Source organism: Lampris incognitus, chromosome 14, assembly GCF_029633865.1.
Source record: "Lampris incognitus isolate fLamInc1 chromosome 14, fLamInc1.hap2, whole genome shotgun sequence".
NCBI classification, from domain to species: Eukaryota; Metazoa; Chordata; class Actinopteri; order Lampriformes; family Lampridae; genus Lampris; species Lampris incognitus.
This window is the reverse complement of record NC_079224.1, coordinates 32,137,680-32,160,184: the sequence shown is the minus strand read 5'-3', so window position 1 is coordinate 32,160,184 and position 22,505 is coordinate 32,137,680. Positions and strand designations below refer to the sequence as shown.

The following is a 22,505-nucleotide window of genomic DNA, read 5'->3' as shown; positions in this document are numbered from 1 at the left end:
CCTGCAGTCAGTTGAGACTGAAGAGGTCACTTTGATGAGTGATGAAACGTTTCCCTCAATAAACGTTGTGTCCAGATGAACTGATTCAACTTTCCATGAGTATTTCAGAAGTCTCCTTTTAGAGTAAACCAACAGGTAAGGAGTTACTAAACCCCAGACCATTTTAACAAGATTGCTGATATCTACAGGTTTAAAACCATGTACGTAAAGGTTAAAGACATGGCAGACTGGTCTTGGTACTCTGTGATGTTAGCATAGCAGGGTAAACACTGCTGCAGCTAAACTGATAATGAGTGTTTGATTTCGGTGGACCTAGATCAATTTTAGATTTAGGTGAATAGCTTCAGCTGTGTTTATTCTGCTATGCTAACATCACAGAGTACCAAGACCAGCCTGCCATGTTTTTAACCTTTACGTACATGGTTTTAAACATGTAGATGTCAGCAAACTTGTTAAAATGGTCTGGGGTGTAGTTACTCATCAATAAAGGCTTTTTGTTTGCACTGTAACTTTTAGGCCAACACCAAGTCCACAGGTCCTTCTTTTGGCGCATAACAGGACAATGATGTGTGATTTGGAGCACAGATGAACCTTATTGATCAACTGGACCATTCCCAATGTAACTCTCCTTTTCCAACCAATGCTCAATCCTCAGTTCACTTGCCCTAACCCATTACCCAGCCAACGACATAATTAAGTTTTTTTTCCTTTATATTATGGAAGATGAGGGAGCAGATCAGTTTCAAAAAGATACATGAAGATAAATCCCTTGTAGTAGTCAGCCAGACTCCAAAAAAATCATCTCACATTCTTTATAGACTTGGCCATTGGGGAGGCTTTGATGACTGTATTGGAAGATATTAATGACTGCATGTAAAAGAGTTGAACGTTCCAAAAGCACTTTACTGACTCTTAAGTTTCAAGTAAAAACAAGGTTTAAACACAAACTATTCAAACTTCATTTTTTTCTTCTCTAACCGCATTCAGAATTCACTCATTCAAGGCGCTAATCAAACAGGTAGTAGTATTCTGGCAGAGATGCACTTCAAAATAAAAGTGTATTGTGAAATAATAATACAGCCGGGATTTCTCATGTAAATATGCTTGTTAAACATACACATATAATTAACTTATTTACTTAATATTAACTTATTCACCATTTAATTCACAACATCCTCCCAACCGATGATTAACAGTTCGTCGTTAAAGTTATAACTACTCATCTCTATTCAACTATCTCCAAAGGATATATCAGTTGGAACAGGTCTTCTCAAAACACTTACTGTAGAAGTACGAACAGTACATGAATGAATAAGTCCATCACACCCAGGAAACAGCTCTCCAACCTTCCCTAATTTCCAGGTTTGGCATGGCATATTGTCTTCTCCAATAAGAAAAATGTCTCCCACCTTTAGAATAGTGGGTGTAGGGGTCTCACATTTGAGAGCAGATTTTAAGTCCATTAGATAGTCCTTACGCCAGCAGCTCCACAGGCCATTCAAAAGTCTTTGTCTGTACTTCCACCTGCAGACCACCTTCTCCCTGTTAAGGTTGGTCAATTGAGTCTCCTGTATTGCAGTCTTAGGAGAGAAGTAAGTCTGTTCCTTACCAGAAATTGAGTGGGTGTAATTGGCTGAGGTTCATCAGCATCAGAGTGCACATACGAGAGGGGCATGGAATTTAGCACTGCCTCTACCTCAGTAAGCATGGTAATCAACTCCTCAAAGTTCAGCAAGGCTTTACCTAAGAACTTTTTTAAGCACATCTTAACGGATCTAACAAGCCTTTCCCAGAAACTGCTCCACCATGCTGTTTGTTCTGCAATAAATTTCCACTTTATTCATCTTTCAGTAAAAAACTCTGTGAGCTTAGACTCCTTAATAGATTTCCACAGTTCTCTTAAATCCTGATCTGCTCTTTTAAATGTATTTGGATTGCCTGAGTAGATAACTTTACAAAGCCCTCTTCTCCCAATGAATCTCTCTAATGCCAAAAGAAAGTTCTCAGTTGTCTGATCTGATACTAACTCTAAATGCACTGCTCTAGTAATGGCAAATGTGAAAAGTGCAATAAATACCTTGTTTGACTGACACTCTGCTTTTACATACAACAGCCCTGCAATGTTTACTCTGGTAACTTCGAACAGCAGAGCTTCAGTGATTCTGTCTCTTGGTAAGGGTGCAGTAACTTGCTGAGCTGGCTTTGCCTCCAATCTTTTACAGGCTAGACAATGTGCTAAAATCTGTTTAACCAGCTGCCTGCCCCTGAGAATCCAACATATCTCTCTTATCTGAACTAGTGTATCCCTTACTCCAGAATGCATGACCTTTTCATGGTGGTGCTGAACTAATAATTCTGAGTACCTGCCCTTTGTGGGCAGCACCCAAGCGTGCCACTCTCTGAAACTCAAATTGGTTTTTGAAGCTTCCCTCCTACACAGATGAGGCTATTCTCATCTATGAATGGTTTAAGGTCTTTGTTTTTGAGTCTCGGTTGACATCCCATCTGGATTTTAGCAGGTTAATTTCTTTGCTAAAGCCATGTTCCTGGGTAACTTTTACCCAGTACATTCAGCTGCAACAAGCTCCTCAGCAGTAAGCTCTCCCTGAGTTTGTGGACCCAAGCGTGCATTAGCTACAAACCTCTTAACCCATGCAGTTACTCTAAACACTGTTTTTAGTCTATTGTACCTGTCTAGGTCTAACAGTGGCTCAACTGTCTCAATCCTAGTAAGCTGTACTGTGACCTGGAACTTAGTCCTAAGCTCAATGTCTACGTCATCTGCAATACAGTCCATGTCAGTATTTTCTACGCAATCTGCAGTCAATAGAAAGGTAGGTCCATTCCACCACAGATGCTTCTGGATGAGAGTTTCAACATTTTGGCCTCTTGTAGTTAAATCCGCAGGATTCTTTTTTCCATCACAGTGTGACCAGGTCTATGGATGTGTTGGATTTCTGTCACTCGGTTTGCCACAAATGGCTTCCATTTTTGTGAAGGGCTATGTATCCAATTTAAGGTAATCATTGAGTCTGTTCACATTCTTAACTGATTCTTTTCCAGGTTCAGGGACTCAAGGAGATTACTGTCTAACCTTCCTCCGATCAAGGCGCCAATCAATTGTAAAGTGTTTGAAGTGTGCTAAAGAATTTCTTTAGGGGAGCGATCCGTGACTTTGATGCTACAAAGTTTCTCACCATTTCCCCATCTTCTTTGTGTCCTTGCAGGTATACAACAGCACCATATGCGTTTTCATTCGAATCACAGAAAACATGTATGACTGTGCATTTGGTTGAAACTCAATTTTATACCCTCTTGGAATGACTACCAGGTTAAGCTGTGGTAACTCTGAACATCAGCTATTCCACAATTTTGTCAAGTCAGGGGATAACTGCTCGTCGCACCCAATTCCCCCCGCCACATTTCCTGAAACAAGCATTTCACCTGAATGGTGGAGTGAGGAAACCAATAGGATCAAAAAATACTAGCTGATGTCTACAGCACACTTCTCTTAGTGTTTTGTTTTCCTTTTAAAATGTCCAACGGTCCCTTTAAATCAAACTCAAAGTCTTCCTTTTCAGGTCTCAACACTAGTCCCAATACTTTCAATAAATTCCCCCTTGAGTCTGGTTCCGCTATACATTGCAATTGTAAGTTTGCATTATATTATTGCATTATAAGCTTGTCATCCATTTGTATAGATTCATGCCAGCAACCGACAAAATGACCCTTGTACCAGTGGTGACTGAATAGGCTTCTTAAACATCACATGAACTTGCAATGAAATCATCCACATAGGATTCCTGGAACGCCTTTACAGTTTTAAGTTGCTCTGTCTCGTGCTGTTGGAGGTGCTTCCTAATAGTTGCTGTTAGAAGGAATGGGCTTGGTGAGACTTCACATGCTATGACTGTTCATTCTCATTATGCGCAACTCATCATCAGTCTGCAGAGAAGCTTTAGTGATATCAGCTGTGTAGGCTATCTTGTGTAGTCTGAACTTAATTAGCACATCCAACAGGTCTGGGTTCAGGTTTGGCCCAGTCTGTAAGCAGTCATTTAGGGATGGGCAACAGTTCTCGTGTGATGATGCATCAAACATGATTCTTAAGTCAGTGGTTGCCTTATCTTCTTGGAGAACTGCACGATGAGGAAGGTAGTATTCCAGTCTCAATTTTTTCTGGTGACATGTGATTTACAGGAATATCCTCACAAATTCCCTCCTGCAGAGTCTTGGGATAACTATTGTACCCTTCATAAAGAGTTACATCAGCCTTTAGCCTTTTCTTTAAAATTTCTAACTTTTTCTTGGTGGCCATTAAGTTGTCAGGTAGATCTGGTTTGTCTTATCACCATGGTAGCTTGACTTGATAGGGTCCAGGTTTAAAGGTTACGGTCTGCTCAAAGTTCTCAAGAGCCTCTGTCTCCTCTGGGCTTTCAGTTTTTGCATTAACAATACCTAGGGACCTAATTTCCCTGAAATCACACAACTCCTTTGAGACTTCTAATGTGCATGCATGTGGTTTCTGGCTTGCTAGACACAGAGTATGGTCCATGCAAAACCCATCCAAATGTGCGTTCTAAAACTACCATGGATTCATGTTATTTCTCAACACAGCCTGACACAACTTCCCAGTTAAAAGTCTGCTCCTATTAGCTCAGACAACTCTGGATCATCCACACCCTCTAACAAAAAACCTGCAAGCTGCAACTCTTTTGTTCTGAGTTCTTCTTGAATATGCGCCCCAAGAACTTTCATTACAGCAGAGCACACTTGAGTTACGACAGCAGTTATTTCAATCTGCTGTTGCGTGTGCCGCACATTTTTTCTAGTGTTACCTTCACAATGTTCTATTTAGTGGTCATGGGAACGGTAGATCCGAATGTGTGAAGGTTCAATGTTTCTTGTTTATAAACAGGTAATTTAAGGTCTTTCACCTGGTTCTCATGAATGAAGCTCTTTTGGCTACCTCCATCTAACAAACCGCACAATTTTTCTTCCTTCTGGTCCCTCTGTCCATGCTTTAACTGTCTGCATCAACACTGCGTTCTGTTCATTAGTCTTTGGTTTCATAGTGCTAGATATTGAAGAAACCACAGCATCTGTACTGCCACTGCTCACATCTGGCTGTACTTCACCTTGATCACAGATTGACTGGTGATGTCTGTGACCACAAAAAGCACATGTGATGCCTTTTACTTAGCATAATTTAGCAATGTGTTTTAGACCTAAGGACACAAAGCACCTTCCCAATTGTTTCACATTTTCTTTGCGAGCACACACTGAATTATCTGAGCAGCATTCTGGTTTATAGTCCAGACTGTCACAGCACACACAGTTCAGCGTTGAGTTACTAGCTGTGTGTAATGCAGTAGTTGAGGGCATGGTCCATTTTTTTGTATTTTGTTTCACTGGAAGCCAGGTTTAATGAATGGCCAGTTATTGTCTCTAGCGTAGCTCTCTCTTGGCTTAAGTCCTACTTATCTGGAAGAACACATTGTGTATGCTATACTAATATTACATTGACATCATCTGATGTTAAATATGGCGTATATATGGGCTCCTTTCTTGGCCCATGACTTTTCACTCTTTATATTTCACCTCTTGGCCAAATTAAATGCAGTCATGGTATGAATTTCCATTGCTATGTGGATGATACTTGGCTGCATGTACCTATAAGGGCTGATGATCATACTGAACTGACTAATTTGGAGGCCTGCTTGGCTGCTGTGAAAAATTTGATGTCACTAAATTTCCTGCTTTTAAATTTGGATAAAATGGCTGGTCATTGGCCCTGCTAGACACAGACACTAATTTGATCACAAGTAACAATAAAAATCAACAACTCTGATTTCACAAAGTGAAAAAGTGTTACATTTGATCCCAGCCTTTCCTTTGACAAGCTCATTAAGGAAATCACCAAGACTGCCTTTCTTCCCTCATGTAACATAGCTAAAATTTGGTCTTTCCTTTCCATGGCTGATGCAGAGACTGATCCATGCATTTGTTTCATCCAGACTTGATTGATGTAATATTCTGTTTTCAGGTCTGCCAGATGCTAGAACTAAAAAAAATTCTTCAGATGGTTTAAAATGCTGCAGCTAGAATCCTAACTAGACAATTTGACCATATTATAACAATTCTTGCCTCCCTTCATTGGCTTCCTATCAATGTTAGATCAGACTTCCAAGGTGCTTCTGTTCACTTGTAAAACTTTAAATGGGCTTGCCCAATCATTCCTGTCTGATCCCCTTAAACCGTACATTCCATCTCGAGCACTCTGCTTGCAAAATACAGGGCTCCTTGTGTGTACCCAGTTAAAAAGAAGTCAGCTGGTGGCAGGGCCTTTTCCTATCGGGCCCCGTTCTTGTGGAATAACCTGCCTGCTGCCATCGGACAATTAGGGTCTGTTGAGTCCTTTAAATCCAAACTTAAAACATCTTTTTGCCTTAACCTACAATTAGTTGCCTTTAAATTGAGTACTTCATGACCTCTACTGCATGGCCGGTTGGTTTCTATCTCAATGAATTTACCAAGCACTGTTCTGCCGACGATTATAGTAGACATTATTGGCTATTGCAAACTGTTCTCCTCTCTCACATGACTTTTCTCTCTCTCTGAATTATGTCTTCTCTTTTCTCTTCTCCTGTATATGTGAATGGTATGATGTGAGTCTCCCCCATGTGCACATGTAGTCTGTCCTCCTCCCAGGTCTCCAAGGTGACAGTGGTCACCACCTGGACACTGCTTGGCATCCTCCTCATCACATTTTTTATATATATATTATAAATCCATATCCTGTTTCAATGTTATATCCTTCTCTCATGTGTGACTAATTTTTTTCTCTCGTCTCTTCTCCCATGTATGTGAATGGTGTGATGTGAGTCTCCCCTGTGTGCATATGAAATATGTCCTTCTGTCAGGAATACATGGTGATGATAGTCACGTGGTCCAAGTCCTAGGTCGTTCCAGTGTCATCTGGATACTGCTGGGCACCCTCCTCATCATATATCTTATAATTCCATTACAATTCCGTTTTCCTCTTTCAATGTTGTATTCTGTAAACTGTGTAACACAGCATCCATTGCACGTCTGTCCGTCTTGGGATAGAGATCCCTCCTCTGTTGTTCTACCTTTCTTCCTATTTTTTTCTCCGTTAAAGGGTTTTTCTGGGGAGTTGTTTCTTATCCAATGCAAAGGTCTAAGGACAAAATGCTGTATTGCTGAAGACCCCACTGAGGCAAATTTGTAATTTGTGATAATGGGCTTTACAAATAAAATTGATTTGAGTTGACTTGACTCCTAATGATAATTATTTAATTTTTAGAAGGAAATAGTTGGCTAACTCAGGTTCTTCCCTCAGGGAAGTATAGCTCAAAGCTTTTCCGCATCGTTGTCCAGTGTCTTATTTAGATTTGCTGTCTCATCCTTCTGCACAGTCATACTCTGTCCATACATAATGGTATCGAGGTACAAGGTGGGGGTGAGAGGTAAATATGGGCAAGCGTGCTTTGTTGAGAGTATGAAGCAGTTCTGGTTTCCCTCTAATGTGACAATTCCTTTTTTTCATTTGCAGTGGGCAGTAACATTTCAATTGCTCAAGATATGTTGCATTTTTCTGCACAATGACTTAATATGACTGGAGGAAGTCTTTAATAAGGTAACCCTTAATCAGAGCTACCATTAGCATAGATAAGTAAGCAGACGTCTGTATGTCAAAACTGATTGAGGCAGAATCTTGAACCTTTGATTCCGACATTTGCCCAAGAAAGTCCATCTGGATATAATATTGCCTTATTTTACGCTGTAATTACCATGGCATTAGCTTCTCACTCATTTTGAGATGTGAAATTTGCCATCAACAATGAATACAACGTGCTGCAAGGGACTTCAATCAAAGGTATGTGAACAGATCAATTCCCCTTGAAGTTTGAGCTGTATTTGATGCTTTTTTCCTGATGATTTAGCTATGAAAAAAGAGTTCCGTTTGCAATTATTTCTTTTTCAGGTATCTGTTATAAAGCTCCCAAAACAAGAACAAATCTAATCCAAGGTACAATCCATTATTGCCACTTAACATTTGGTTTTAAAAGTTTAATAACCTTCAGTATGAAAAATGAAATGGACATAGGTTGAACATACCAAGACGTTTGAACCCCTGCTGAATACACAGCACAACAAAATGCATTAAACAAATCTAAATCAATGCTTCACACTTCATTCAGTCTTTTTTTCAATGGACTTGTTCTGTGACAAATGATTACGGGGGGGGGGGTGGCTTAAAAGCTGAGGGAATCAACAACTTCAAGAGGTTGGTAATAGAGTTCCTCACAGGCCCCGGAGGAAGGGCCATTTATCAGATCAGAGATCAGAGAGATGGAATTGAGTTATTTACAGGCCATCTTGAAGACAGCTGCCAAACGAAAATGAATTATGAAAAAGGAAGGGGGGGGTAGCCATGTGAAAGTATATGGCAGACAAGAAGCTACAGGCAGAAAGTATTGAAAAGCACATGGACTTAAATAGGTAATGTGATGTACAATGGCTTTCACTGCATTCACCATATTACTTCACTATGCATTTCACTGATTTTTGTTTTCAGTGCGGGCAATGTCTGAATGTTATTACTGCATCAATTAATGTTAGGAGCCTTGTAGCTTCACATCAGACAGATATCTCTTTGCAATTCATTTATTTTATTGTAGTGCTCTGCCAGTGCAGTGCAGGATACATTTACAAAGCCTCAATGAGAATTAAAGTCAAACAAATGTGCTGTCTTGTTTTTCCAAAAGTCTCTGTTACGCAGCAACATCCTGCACACTGACAAGAACAATCAAATAATAATTCCACCCCTGGGTTATTTCACTGAAATTACAGTTAAGTGCTGTCTGTCTGGGACTACATTGGTCAGTTTTTGTTGTTTTTCTTTCTTTCTTTTTTCTTTTGGATTTTTCCCTGTTTTTCTCCCCAAATTGTACCCAGCCAACTACCCCACTCTTCCGAGCTGTCCCGGTCATTGCTTCAACCCCTCTGCCGATCCGAGGAGGGCTGCAGACTACCACACACCTCCTCTGATACATGTAGAGTTGCCAGCCGCTTTTCACCTGACAGTGAGGAGTTTCACCAGGAGGACGTAGCGCGTGAGAGGATCACGCTATTCCCCCCCCCCCAGTTTCCCCTCCCCCTCGAACAGGTGCCCTGACCGACCAGAGGAGGCGCTAGTGCAGTGACCAGGACACATACCCACATCCGGCTTCCCACTTGCAGACACGGCCAATTGTGTCTGTAGGGATGCCCGACCAAGCCGGAGGCAACACAGGGATTCAAACCGGCGATCCCCGTGTTGGTAGGCAACGGAATAGACCACTACACTACCCGGACACCCCTTTTTTTTCTGAGAATGTTCTGATACAATTTACAACACAAAAGGGCTTACACAAGAGTCATTTGTATTTAAAAGACCTGTTATTAAGGAGCGAGTAGGAACCATTTAAGACATGTTGTAGCATTCAATTCCCTCTTTTCTTGGATTTGTTCGTTGGCAAAATGAAAGTAGTCCTTTTTTCTGCTGCAGTCCTTTTTTCAGGTGAACATATACAACAGTACCACTGCTCAAACACATTTTAAGAGTGTACAGAACTCAAGCAATAAAGTTTGGATTCTTCCAGAAACATTATGTGGTTTAATCTGACATTCTGCTTGTGTATGCACCAAGGCCAACTCACACAAGAATGGCTTTAACTTCACCTCACATAAAAGTGCCAAATTGACATTAAACAGAGAGACCATGTTATTTCATATGGTTATCAGATTTATAGCAGGACACGAAGAACCACTTAACGACCTTTCCAAGTCATCGTCACTGCTGACCACAGAAGGAAGCTTTAATCTCATCTCCACACAAGCCAGAAACTTTAACCTCACTATACGTTGGAGACAGGACAATGACTTGAACTGACCAATTCAAGTCTCTTTCTCTCTCATATCATGAATTATTTTTGAACTTTACAGGAAAGAAGAACGAGTTTTATTGGAGGTCTTCTTGATCCTCCAACCCCCCCCCCCCAACACACACACACACACACACACATACACACACACACGCACACACACACACAAATCCCTCTCCTTGGAGACTGCCAAATGTTGGTAAACTTATCTGATATAATCTTTTTAGCATTCCTGGAAAGATTTCAGTATAACCCCCCCCCCTAGTTCTGTATATTCATGAATTAATGTGAATTAACTTTTTAATCATCTAGTAATCCAGTAAATGTTATTCAGCAAATATTTTCATAAATAGTTCAACTCCCATATATGTGCGATATAAAATGACTGAGTTATTAAAATTCAGATTTAATGCAGTGTTTGCTGTGTGACCACACTGCTATGTAGTGACCATTTTCGGTAAGACAAGCAACTGATTTATCGACATGATGACCATTACTGTATTAGTTTTCTTTAAAATCAATCATTTAATTTATTATCTAGTGATTTGAATACCTAAGTCTTGTAGAATTGAAATGTAGTCCACTTCCACTTAGTGCTAGTCACAATTTAGAGAAATTGTCTTTATTCTGTATTCACTTGTGTGATTAATGTTATGCAATTTCCAAGTGTTTTGCCCATAGATTTACATGATGTGTCAACATTGATGACAGAAAGAAGCAAGTATCTAGGCTTATTAAAATTGCGTAGCCTTCAAATATATTAATAAAAAAAAAAAGAAAGAAAAAAAAGGCGGCACGGTGGCCCAGTGGTTAGCACTGTTGCCTCATAGCAAGAAGGTACTGGGTTCAAACCCCAGGACGTTCAAGGTCCTTTCTGTGTGGAGTTTGCATGTCCTCCCCATGTCTGTGTGGGTTTCCTCCGGGTGATCTGGTTTCCTCCCACCATCAAAAAGACATACATGTTAGGGTTGATACTCCTGCCTGTGCCCCTGACCGAAGCAATAGGAAAAAGAACTGGAATTGGTCCCTGGGCGCTGCAGCTGCAGCTGCGCACGCTCCTATACCTGCCTACTGCTCCTATACACCAGGATGGGTTAAAGGCAGTGAACAAATTCGTTGTAGATCTACAATGACAAAATAAAGTGGCTTTCTTCTTTCTTGTAATAATAATGGATTCCATTTAAATAGCACTTTATCTTGACACCCAAAGCACTCCACAGTGAAGGGGGGGGAAACTCATCTCAAGCACCACTAAAGTGTAGCACCCACCTGGGTGATGCACGGAAGCCATTTCGCACGAGAACGCTCACCACATATCAGCTTGAGTTGGAGAGGGAGGAATCATTGAGCGAATTACATGGGGGGGTGATTAGGTGGCCAGATGGAGAGAGCCAGGTTGGGAATTTTGCCAGGACACTGGGCGGCAACCCCCCCCCCACACTCTGTGATAAAGGGACATGGGATCTTTAATGACCACAGTAAGTCAGGACCTCAGTTTAACATCTCATCTGAAGGACAGCGTCTCATCTGAAGGACGTCATCTCATCTGAAGGACGGCATCTCCTACAGCAGTGTCCCCTGTCACTGCACCAGGGCATTGGGATTTTTTTTGTTTATTAGAACCAGAGGGAAGACTGCCCCCTACTGGCCCACCAACACCACTTCCAGCAGCAACTCAGTTTTCCCGGAAGGTCTCCCATTCAAGTACTAGCCAAGCCCACACCTGCTTAGCTTCTGTCATTCAACAGAACCGGGGTACATGTTGGTATGGCTGCTTGATACTCCCTGGATAGGACATTAATAAGATTATTCTCTTTCTTCTGAAGGTGAGGCAGCCTTCTTGCTCAAACAAAGAAACATGGGCGTTCCTCCAAAAGCCCATGAAAGTTTCATCTTTCATTTGACATCTGCCTAAAACTACAGAAGTAGTTACAACGTTTGTGCTATCTCTGTTTTTGTTCTTTTCCTTTTTCTTCGGTCTTCCTTCCCTCTTTGGTAGGCGTCCTTAGCTTTGTGCCACGCTCTGGTTCTCAAGACTTTCCCTCCCCCTTTTCGCTGCATCCTCGCTTTTTACTTACACTTGGCTGTTGAGCTGAAAACTCATCCAGAAAAAAACATTCAAAGACCACAAGGAAGCCTAAACATCAATCAAGCCGCTGCAGGCCAGTTTCCACGTATATTTTTGCAATCTCTTTTTTTTTATTATACTTTTCTTGCCATAATTCTAAAAAAAATTTTTTTTTAACTTAGTATAGCTATTGCATCAGCTCGGACCCTGTCACCTCACTGAACGTACCGACACTCGAACACACATGCCATGTGTATTACTTCAGCATTGTCTACACTAAGCTGAACCTCTCCAAGCGTGGATCTGTTCTCCAAGTTGGACCTCTGAACAAGCTCCTTCAAAGCAGTTCCTCTCTGGCTATTCCCACAGCAACCCGAAGTCTACCGAGCCTGCCTAAACACACCCGATGTCCTTCGAACAAGCCTGCCTACATTCTCTGCCGTCCATCACCGTAGAAACCAAGGACCAAACCATCTTCCATGCATTCTGCATGAGAGTTGATGAAAAAAAGAGCTTTCGTAAAGTATTTCTTTTTTTCAGCTGGCTTCAGTCACCCCGTTGCATTGAGATTTCTGATTTTGTTAAACTTAAAATTAATTAGTTCATTCATTCTGTCAGCAACAACTTGTTAGTTTAATGTCAATTCACTCATCCATCCATCAATGCCTTCATTTATTTTTTCATTCACTCAGTCATTTGTTTTTAATTTCTTTCACTACTTGCTCTGACTACATCCATGCTCCTTAGTTTGTCAACAAATAGTCCCATCTAGAACAAGTTGTTGTTCTGCGTATGTTCTTCATCTGAGAGGTGACGTAATTACTATCTTTATTGTGTTTGTGCTGCTTTGAAGCAGAGATAGAGATCTCTGAACTGAGTTCACAATTTTCAGATCTTTGACTGAGTAATTTGGTTATCTTAATTTCCTACAAGTAGGTGGCGCCCCAAAATATATAATGAGTGCAAAATTTAAATTATAGTATAGTTACACTACAAGAGTGAAAGTCAATAAAATATTTGTATAACACATAAAGAAAAGTTTTGACAATAAACAATTAAACAATGCATTTAGGCCTAAATTTGGTCAAATATTTGATAAGCATAGCACAATTATTTGCTTTTTTTCCCCTTTTCTTTTTTTTTTTTTTGCAGCACAGACAAATTCAGAATCAGAATAAGAATAATCTTTATTTGGCCATGTATGTTTGCACATACACTGAATTTGAGTCTGGTTTAGTGGCTCTCAATGTACTTACATAGAATAACAGCACAACAATCTTCAGGAATATATACAGTGCATCCGGAAAGTATTAACACCCCTTCACTTTCCCCACATTTTGTTATGTTACAGCCTTATTCCAAAATGGATTAAATTCCTATTTTTTTCTCATCAATCTACACACAATACCCCATAATGACAAAGCGAGAAAAGGTTTTGTAGAGATTTTTGCAAATTTATAAAAAAATAAAAAACTGAAATATTGCATGTACATAAGTATTCACACCCTTTGCTATGACACTCAAAATTGACCTCAGGTTCATCCTGTTTCCACTGATCATCCTTGAGATGTTTCTACATCTTGATTGGAGTCCAACCGTAGTAAATTCAATTGATTGAACATGATTTGGTAAGGAACACACCTGTCTATATAAGGTCCCACTGTTGACAGTGCATGTCAGAGCAGAAATCAAGCCATGAAGTCAAAGGAATTGTCTGCAGACCTCTGAGACAGGATTGTATCGAGGCATAGATCTGGGGAAGGGTACAAAAAAATGTCTACAGCTTTGAAGGTCCCGAAGAGCACAGTGGTCTCCATCATTCGTAAATGGAAGAAGTTTGGATCCACCAGGACTCTTCCTAGAGCTGGCTGCCCAGCCAAACTGAGCAATCGAGGGAGAAGTGCCTTGGCCCGGGAGGTTACCAACAACCCGATGGTCACTCTGACAAAGCTCCAGCGTTCCCCTGTGGAGATGGGAGAACCTTCCAGAAGGACAACCATCTCTGCAGCACTCCACCAGTCAGGCCTTTATGGTAGAGTGGCCAGGCGGAAGCCTCTGCTCAGTAAAAGGCACATGACAGCCCGCTTGGAGTTTGCCAGAAAGCCCATAAAGGACTCTCAGACCATGAGAAACAAGATTCTCTGGTCTGATGAAACCAAGATTGAACTCTTTGGCCTGAATGCCAAACGTCACGTCTGGAGGAAACCAAGAACCTCTCATCACCGCTAATACCATCCCTACAGTGAAGCATGGTGGTGGCAGCATCATGCCGTGGGGATGTTTTTCAGCGGCAGGAACTGGGAGACTAGTCAGGATCGAGGGAAAGATGAATGGAGCAAAGTACAGAGAGATCCTTGATGAAAACCTGCTCCAGAGCACTCAGGACCTCAGACTGGGGCGAAGGTTTACCTTTCAACACGACAATGACCCAAAGCACACAGCCAAGACAACGAAGGAGTGGCTTTGGGACAAGTCTGTGGATGTCCTTGAGTGGCCCAGCCAGAGCCCAGACTTGAACCCCATTGAACATCTCTGGAAAGACCTGAAAATAGCTGTGCAGCGACGCTCCCCATCTAACCTTACAGAGCGCGAGAGGATCTGCAGAGAAGAATGGGAGAAATACCCCAAATATAGGTGTGCCAAGCTTGTAGCTTCATACCCAAGTGGACTTGAGGCTGTAATCGCTGCCAAGGGTGCCTCAACCAAGTACTGAGTAAAGGGTGTGAATACTTATGTACATGCAATATTTCAGTTTTTTATTTTTAACAAATTTGCAAAAATTTCTACAAAACCTTTTTCACTTTGTCATTATGGGGTATTGTATGTAGATTGATGAAAAAAAGGAATTTCATCCATTTTGGAATAAGGCTGTAACATAACAAAATGTGGGGAAAGTGAAGGGGTGTGAATACTTTCCGGATGCACTGTATATGGAATGACTATATACAGGTGAAACAGGGAGGCAATAGTGCAATGGTGCAGAGTACAAAGATGCTAGAATAAATGTGTTAGCAGATTACAATCTTCAGGAATATATATATGGAATGACTATATGCAGGTGAAACAAGGAGGCAATAGTGCAATGGTGCAGAGTACAAAGATGCTAGAATAAATGTGTTAGCAGATTACTTATATACATGAGGTACATATACAGTATATACAGCATACTTGGCTTTATTATGACAATGTTAAGTGTCCATCAGAGTGACAGCCTGTGGAAAGAAACTGTTCTTGTGTCTAGATTATTTTGGCATACAGTGCTCTGTAGCACCTACCAGAGGGGAGAAGTTGTGATGGGTATGCAGTGATGTTGCCTGCCTGTTTTCTGACTCTGGAGATATATAACTCCTGAACTGAGGGAAGGTTGGCACCAATGATTTTCTCTACAGTCCTGACTGTGTGTTGTAGTCTGTTCTTGTCCTGTTTGCTGGCTGATCCAAACTAGACAGTGATGGATGTGCAGAGACCAGACTGGATTATTGCAGGTAGAACTGAATAAGCAGTTCCTGAGGCAGGTTGAACTTCCTGAGCTGATGGAGAAAGTACATCCTCTGCTGAGCCTTTTTGATGATTGTGTCTGTGTTGGACACCCACCTTAGGTCCTGGAAGACTGTGAATCCCAGAAACCTGAAGGTTTCCACAGCAGACACAGTGCTGTTGAGTATGGTGAGTGGGGGGGGGCAGTGTTGGAAGGCTCCTGTTGAAGTCCACTGTCATCTCCACAGTTTTGAGCATATTCAGCTCCAGGTTGTTATGAACGTACCAGGCAACCAGCTGTTCAACCTCCCATCTGTATGCAGACTTGTCACCATCCCGGATGAGGCTGACGATCTTTGTGCCATCTGCAAACTTCAGGAGTTTAACAGATGGGTGTCCTGAGATTCAGTCATTTGTGTAGCGGTAGAAGAGCAGAGGGGAGAGAACACATGCCTTGGGGGCACTAGTGCTGATTGTCCGGGTGCTGGTTGTGATTTTCTTCAGCCTCACTTGCTGTCTCCTGTCTGTCAGGAAGTTTTGATCCACCGACAGGTGGGGACTGGTATAGTGACCTGGGTGAGTTTGGAGTGGAGGATGTCTGGGACGATGGTGTTGAATGCTGAGTTGAAGTCCAAAAACAGGACCCTTGCGTATGTCCCTGGGGGGTCGAGGTGTTGCAAGATGTAGTGCAGTCCAATGATGACTGCATCATCCACTGACCTTTTTGCCTGGTCTGCAGCAACTGCAGGGTGTCCAGTAGGGGGCCTGTGATGTCCTTTAGGTGGGCCAACACCCATCTTTCAAAGGAATTCATGACCACAGACGTCAAGGCGATGAGCCTGTAGTTATTTAATCCGAGATACAGGATTTCTTGGGCCAGGATGATAGTGGAGCTTTTGAAGCTCCAGTGATCTGTTGAAAATCAGTGTGAATATGGGGGCCAGCTGGTCAGCACAGACTGTCAAATTAAAACCAATAAGACACCAGCCTTGGATGACATGCAAGGATTATTATTATCTTTTTTTTGGCAGCATGTCTCAATAGAAAAGGCTTTGTTCAAACTGGAAGCCCGAATCCACTTTTTTTTTCAAATCTAGTTTTAATTTGATTGCTTTTCTTTTGTCTGTATGGCAAAAAAAGCACATTGAACCCAATTCTATCAATTCAGATTCAGATTGCTTTTTGATTTGATCTGTATTTCTGTAGATGTCTCAAGCTCAGATCTGATTTTAAGCGTCTCCCACCGCCTCTCCACATCACTCACTACACAGCCATAAAGAGATGGCACGTCACAAGGCTGCAAGAAAATCAAAGGATGGACCAAGTACGTATGGCGGAGAGCCAGGACAACAGGCTGTCATGGTCAAATGAAGAGATAACATGGCTTTCATTGTGGGTGGATGGGTGGGTGGGGGTGGCTTAGTGTAGTCCAAACTCAAAGACACCAACAGAAAGAAAATATTTAATAATTAAACTCCCACCTACACGTCTGCACTAGTCCTCGCTGCATGGAGAAAGAAGCATAAAACAACACGGTACATACTTTACTCCTCCATCTCTGTCAATGTCTGGTCTGTATGCCGCATGTGTTCTGCACATTGTCAGGGTGAAAACAGTGAGAATAGGAACTCTGTCAATGTCAATAGCTTGCTGGGCCCATAAACAAGATGCTGCTAGTCAGTGTGTACATGCCTACTGCTTTAACAACACGTAGATATCTCAGCAAATGACCAATACAGCTGCTTCAATACACAAATCTAAGAAGAAAAAAAAAACTAGAATTGTCTTCTCTCTGTGCAAAGCCATAGTAGTATCCGGTCAGCTGTGCAGACTCCTCGAATACTTATATCTACATAACACCCAAAACCAGCTGAACAGAGCCTAAAGACAAGTGCAGATTTTCCTTAAACTATTTAAAAACATCAAATGCAATTTCCATAATCTAAAATAGAACAAATGTTAATCTAAATTTGAAAATTTGCCCCTTTTTTCCCCTTTCATTTTATAAAATTTCCCTGATGAGAGTTAAAAACACAATAAGAACTCCGTCTCTTACCAAGAAGGAACGACTCTCTGGTGAGTCCTTGTAAAAGTACACTTGGTTATTTCAGTAATTAGTCTGTCCTCTGTGGCTGAAGTGATTGTCTGGAAGCAAAACCGCTGTACTCCTGGCACTCCATGGTGCCGGGTTGCTTTCTGTCTGCTCTGTCTGAAAAGTAACATGCTCTGAATGGCTGAAATACGAGTAGTGTTGTGTGTGATAACTTCTTGTCCTGAAGCTTAATGAACAGTCAGAGATTCAGGACCATTGTTTATATTCAGTCTCCGGCAAGTAAGAATAAAAAATGACAATAACTGAAATGGCTTCACCATTTTGTTAAAGGAAAGCCTGAGGTTTTGTCAACTTCTGTATCAGCCAATTAATCACATGGAATTCCTTCCTTTTGCTGGTATTCTGTGGGGTCTTTTCCAAGACATTCTTCAAATTTCTTTTCTTTTTTTTACCTTTCTTTCATTCAGATCACCCCATCTGGATACATACAGTAAATACACTATTATATCGATAGCCTTCATCGTAATCTCAAACTTAAATTAAATATTTGAATGGAGGTGTTGTAAGAGTGTTTCAGATTCTCCTACCTCTATCAGGTAAATAGTAACATATTACCATTTCAATAATAGTTTACACACATCGTTAAGACTATTTGGTCATGATTTACATTAACATTACGCGACACATTCATTACACAGCTATAAACAGTCTGTAAATATGCCATATAATTGATCCAGTATGAGTCATAAAGGTTTTATTCATATGTCATGATTCCACCTCGCAGGAATAATTCATGTGTTAGGCATACTTCTCGTCTTGACTGAGTATAAGTTCCCCCCTGGGGGGAATAGCGTGTGCATTACGCGCTATTCCCCTCCCATGCGCTACGTCCCCCTGGCAAAACTCTTCACTGTCAGGTGAAAAGAAGCGGCTGGAGACTCCACATGTATCAGAGGAGGCATGTGGTAGTCTGCAGCCCTCCCCAGATCAGCAGAAGGGGTGGAGCAGCAACCGGGACGGCTCAGAAAAGAGGTGTAGTTGGCCGGATACAATTCAGGAGAAAAGGGGGGGGGGGCTTTATGAATCATACTGGTTCAGTTATGGCATATCTACAGACTGTCTATAGCTGAGTAATTAATGTGTTGTGTAATGTGTCGTGTAATGTAGTTAATGTAAATCATTACCAAATAGTCTTAAAGATGTGTATACACTATTACTGAAATGGCAATATGTGGAATTTTTGTATCCTGCAGATTGAATTGCATGGTTTTGTCTCCACTGATTTGACATAGTATCTTCTCTACTGACAAACATTGTCTAAAATAAAACTCAAGCAGGATGAACACAACATAATCTTTATATCATGCAGAGTGATGATCATTCATGTCAATAATCAAATTTAACTGTGAAGTCTTTGAATTACTCTACTTATCACTTCAGTTGTTGATTCCAACAGTCTATATTGGCTTGTGTTTTCATGTTAACATCAGTAGTCCAGGCATGAAATAAATCCATACGTTCCTGCTTTAGTAAAGTGGTTTCTTCTGATCAGCATAAATAGGTCTTTAGTATATTTGAATGAATATTCAAAATCTTTAGATAAATGCCTTCTCCTGATTAATGTGCTTTATTAATGAATATAATCTACTTCTAAGCCAAATATGTATAATACAGACAAAAAATAGGAGGGCTATGGTACAAATATGATAAAGCAAAAATTGAAGGAGCACCTCCCTCAAATAGTTTTTCTTTTTTGAAGTCTTTTTTTGAAGCCTCTTTTGAAGTCAATTTTTGTGGGCTCAACGTATTTTTTTATTACATACTTTGCTGAAAGTAAAAATGTGTCTGCATATTTCTTGATAAGTGCTGTCCATTATGTCTTGTCATGAAATCCTTCGTCAGTGGTCTGGGAACCATCGACACATTGACTCATTTTGGTGGAGGCGAAACCCAATCAGTATGAGTTTCTGACATCATTACCACTGTAACAACCTCCTTTTGGGTTGATTGCCCCTAATATTAGGTTTTCAAACTTTTGCTGTTTGATCTGATATTTGAGTAAACTTGGACAGATCTGGTGCAGAGAAATGAGGGCTGAAAAGAATTCTGAATTCATGAAGTGAAAGGGACATGACTCAAACTCAAGTTGTGAAATGTAAAGTTGAACTATCGACAGTGATCATACGTAAGCACACAATGGTGTCTAACATTGTCTCATGACGCAGAGAAGCATTCTGCAGTTTATATTCAACAATATATAAACTTGTGCTCTCATTGGTTATAGGTAGATACCATACTACAGTGCAATGTGTTTGGAGATACATAATAACAATAATGGCAATGAAACTCCAGGATGCTGACATTTTTTTAAGTGTCTGTCCTGTGAGGTGTCCGGGTAGCATAGCAGTCTATTCCGTTGTCTACCAACACGGGGATCCCAGTTCAAATCCTCGTGTTACCTCCAGCTTAGTCGGGCATCCCTACAGACACAACTGGCCGTGTCTGCAGGTGGGAAACCGGATGTGAGTATGCATCCTGGCCGCTGCACCAGTGCCTCCCCTGGTCAGTTGGGGCGCCTGTTCAGGGGGGAGGGGGAACTAGGGGGAATGGCGTGATCCTCCCATGCGCTACATCCCCCAGGTGAAACTCCTCACTGTCAGGTGAAAAGCAGCGGCTGGCAACTCCACATGTATCGGAGGAGGCATGTGGTAGTCTGCAGCCCTCCCCGGATCAGTAGAGGGGGCGGAGCAGCGTTGGGGACGACTCGGAAGAGTGGGGTAATTGGCTGGATACAATTGGGGGGAAAGGGGGGGGGGTGTCTGTCCTACTGAAAAAATATAAAAGGTCAAATATAAACTATAAGATTGCTGTCTACAAGGGTTGCTGTGAGGAAACACCTTTTCAAATGGTGGAGCAACAGCTTGACATCCTTTTTTGTTTCTTGAATTCATGACGGCTTCAGAATTAATTTCGATCAATGGCAGCCAGCATCCTATTATTGCAGTTTTTACTTATTTTTTTCTAGGTGGCAAGCAGTATTAACATATATTACAATTTCAAGCACACACATTTTCCTATGCCTACAATCGATGGTAAATATTAACTTTTATGCCCTGTTTGAAACCCTTGTACCAGGGGAAAAAAATCTATAGACATCGATGTGATGGTGTTAACGAGAGCCGAACATTTCCTTAGCTCAAGCTCTTTTACTGCAGACCAGACAAAGTGATAGCGGGGAGCAAGCTTTTTTTTCTTTCAGAGAGAATTGAACCATTTAACAATTAAAGTGCCCTCAATGGGTTTGCTGCCAACCAATTTCGTTTTTGCCCTTTTTTTGTGTTTCCTGCTAACGTATTGATTTTGTGTTCCTGACTCTCTGAATCATGACCAATAAGAAGTCAGAATCTGACATCAACTTTATCAAGGCTGTTAAGCCTTTGTCCAGCAAAGATAAAAGGTGAAAATAAAGATTAAATGGGAATAACAATGCTGAATGGTTTAAAGAGTTATGTTCTTAGTGAAGGTAGACCAACAAAAACAGGTACAATGAAAGCACCCAATTATACCAAAAACAACTTTTCTCAACATTTCTATCGAGGAAGAAAAGTGCAGAGAGGAGTGAAACCTCTGGGAAGAAGTTGAAAAAAGAAATTCTTACTCAGTGCAGAACTTCATTTCTGTTTGGTGCAGTGGTCAGCAAAAATGTACCCAGCCTCACAACCTTATAAAACTTTTTTTTTTGTTATTAAAGTTACTCTTCTCTGAAACTTCACCTTTGAGAAAAGGAATATAGAAGGAGTTAATGTCAGGAGGTGTCATCCCTCACCGTACGTCCACGGCGTCCTCCATGACTGTCATGTCTGTCTTGCACTTGGCTGAGGGGTTGATGGCAAGTTCGGCAGGGGGGATGACAAAGCTTTTGCTCAATGGCAGCCACATTCCTTCGCCCAAAGTATAGGTGAACCTGTGGTGGGAAAAAAGGGATGTAGTAAGAGAACTGAGTTAGGGTAGACGGTAAGGAATAGAGGAAGAAAGAGCTTTAGAAGAAGATACTTTAAAGGGAGTCTGGATTGTCTAAGAGTCATATGTCATCGCAAACCCAGGCAGACAGGGACAAGGTTAATGTTTTGCTGTTTATTCTAATGGAAAGAGTCGGCAGGGAAAACTTTTCTGACACAGGATTTTGATGTGAACCTGTTGCAAAGAATACCTTAAAAATTGCCATTTTTATTTTCGTTAATCTCATCACGATTGCCGTTATGTAACACTTACACTGCATAGTATTAAAGGATGCATGTGCAATATAGTAGTATAGTATTATAAGATAATTCATAGTAACACAGCAACTACTGTATCACTCACAATATTAAAATGACTAGAGAATAGCAAGATTTATTTTTTGTGATATTTGATATCAACCTGGGATAAAGATGAATATGGGTAACATCATAGTGCTAAACATTTTTTTTTTGGGGGGGGGGGGACACAATTTACCTTGGCGCAGCACACCTGACGGCTGCTTTAATGTCCACACAGTCACAGAGTTATTAAGGACAATGTAGCCTATAGATTTTATCAGAGTTCGTAGACGGTGGATGATTGACAGTCGAGATGAGGCGTGGTGGTGGGTGTGAACATGATTGACAGCCACGAGAATTGTCCAATCACATTAGACCAAAGAACTTTAAAATACAAATTTGCTGTCAATAAAAGTGGGAGTGTCTGGGGCGCACAGAACTGCACCCCATGGAAATTCTGAAGAAACCAATTAGACAGCAGCCTCAGGTCACCTGCTCGCCAAAAGTTGGAGGACTTACATAAGGTATCGTTTTGCTGGCGCCCCTCACCCAGGAAGTATATGTATTCACACAGAAATTAACCAAATACCATTTGGAACCAATATTTAATGGCTGCTGAAATGTGCTCACAGACTGAAAAATACTTTTATTTCATAACT

At 41.1% G+C, this 22,505-nt stretch overlaps 1 protein-coding gene across 1 annotated transcript in view; it reads right to left on the bottom strand.

Annotated features, from left to right (window-relative positions):
* Nucleotides 1–22,505, bottom strand: part of astn1 (astrotactin 1) — a 552,260-nt gene that overhangs the window by 336,734 nt on the left and 193,021 nt on the right. Inside the window, exon 11 of the mRNA XM_056292697.1 lies at nt 21,375–21,512. Within this exon, the coding sequence (XP_056148672.1) occupies nt 21,375–21,512 (138 nt within the window). The remainder of the gene's footprint in view (nt 1–21,374; nt 21,513–22,505) is intronic.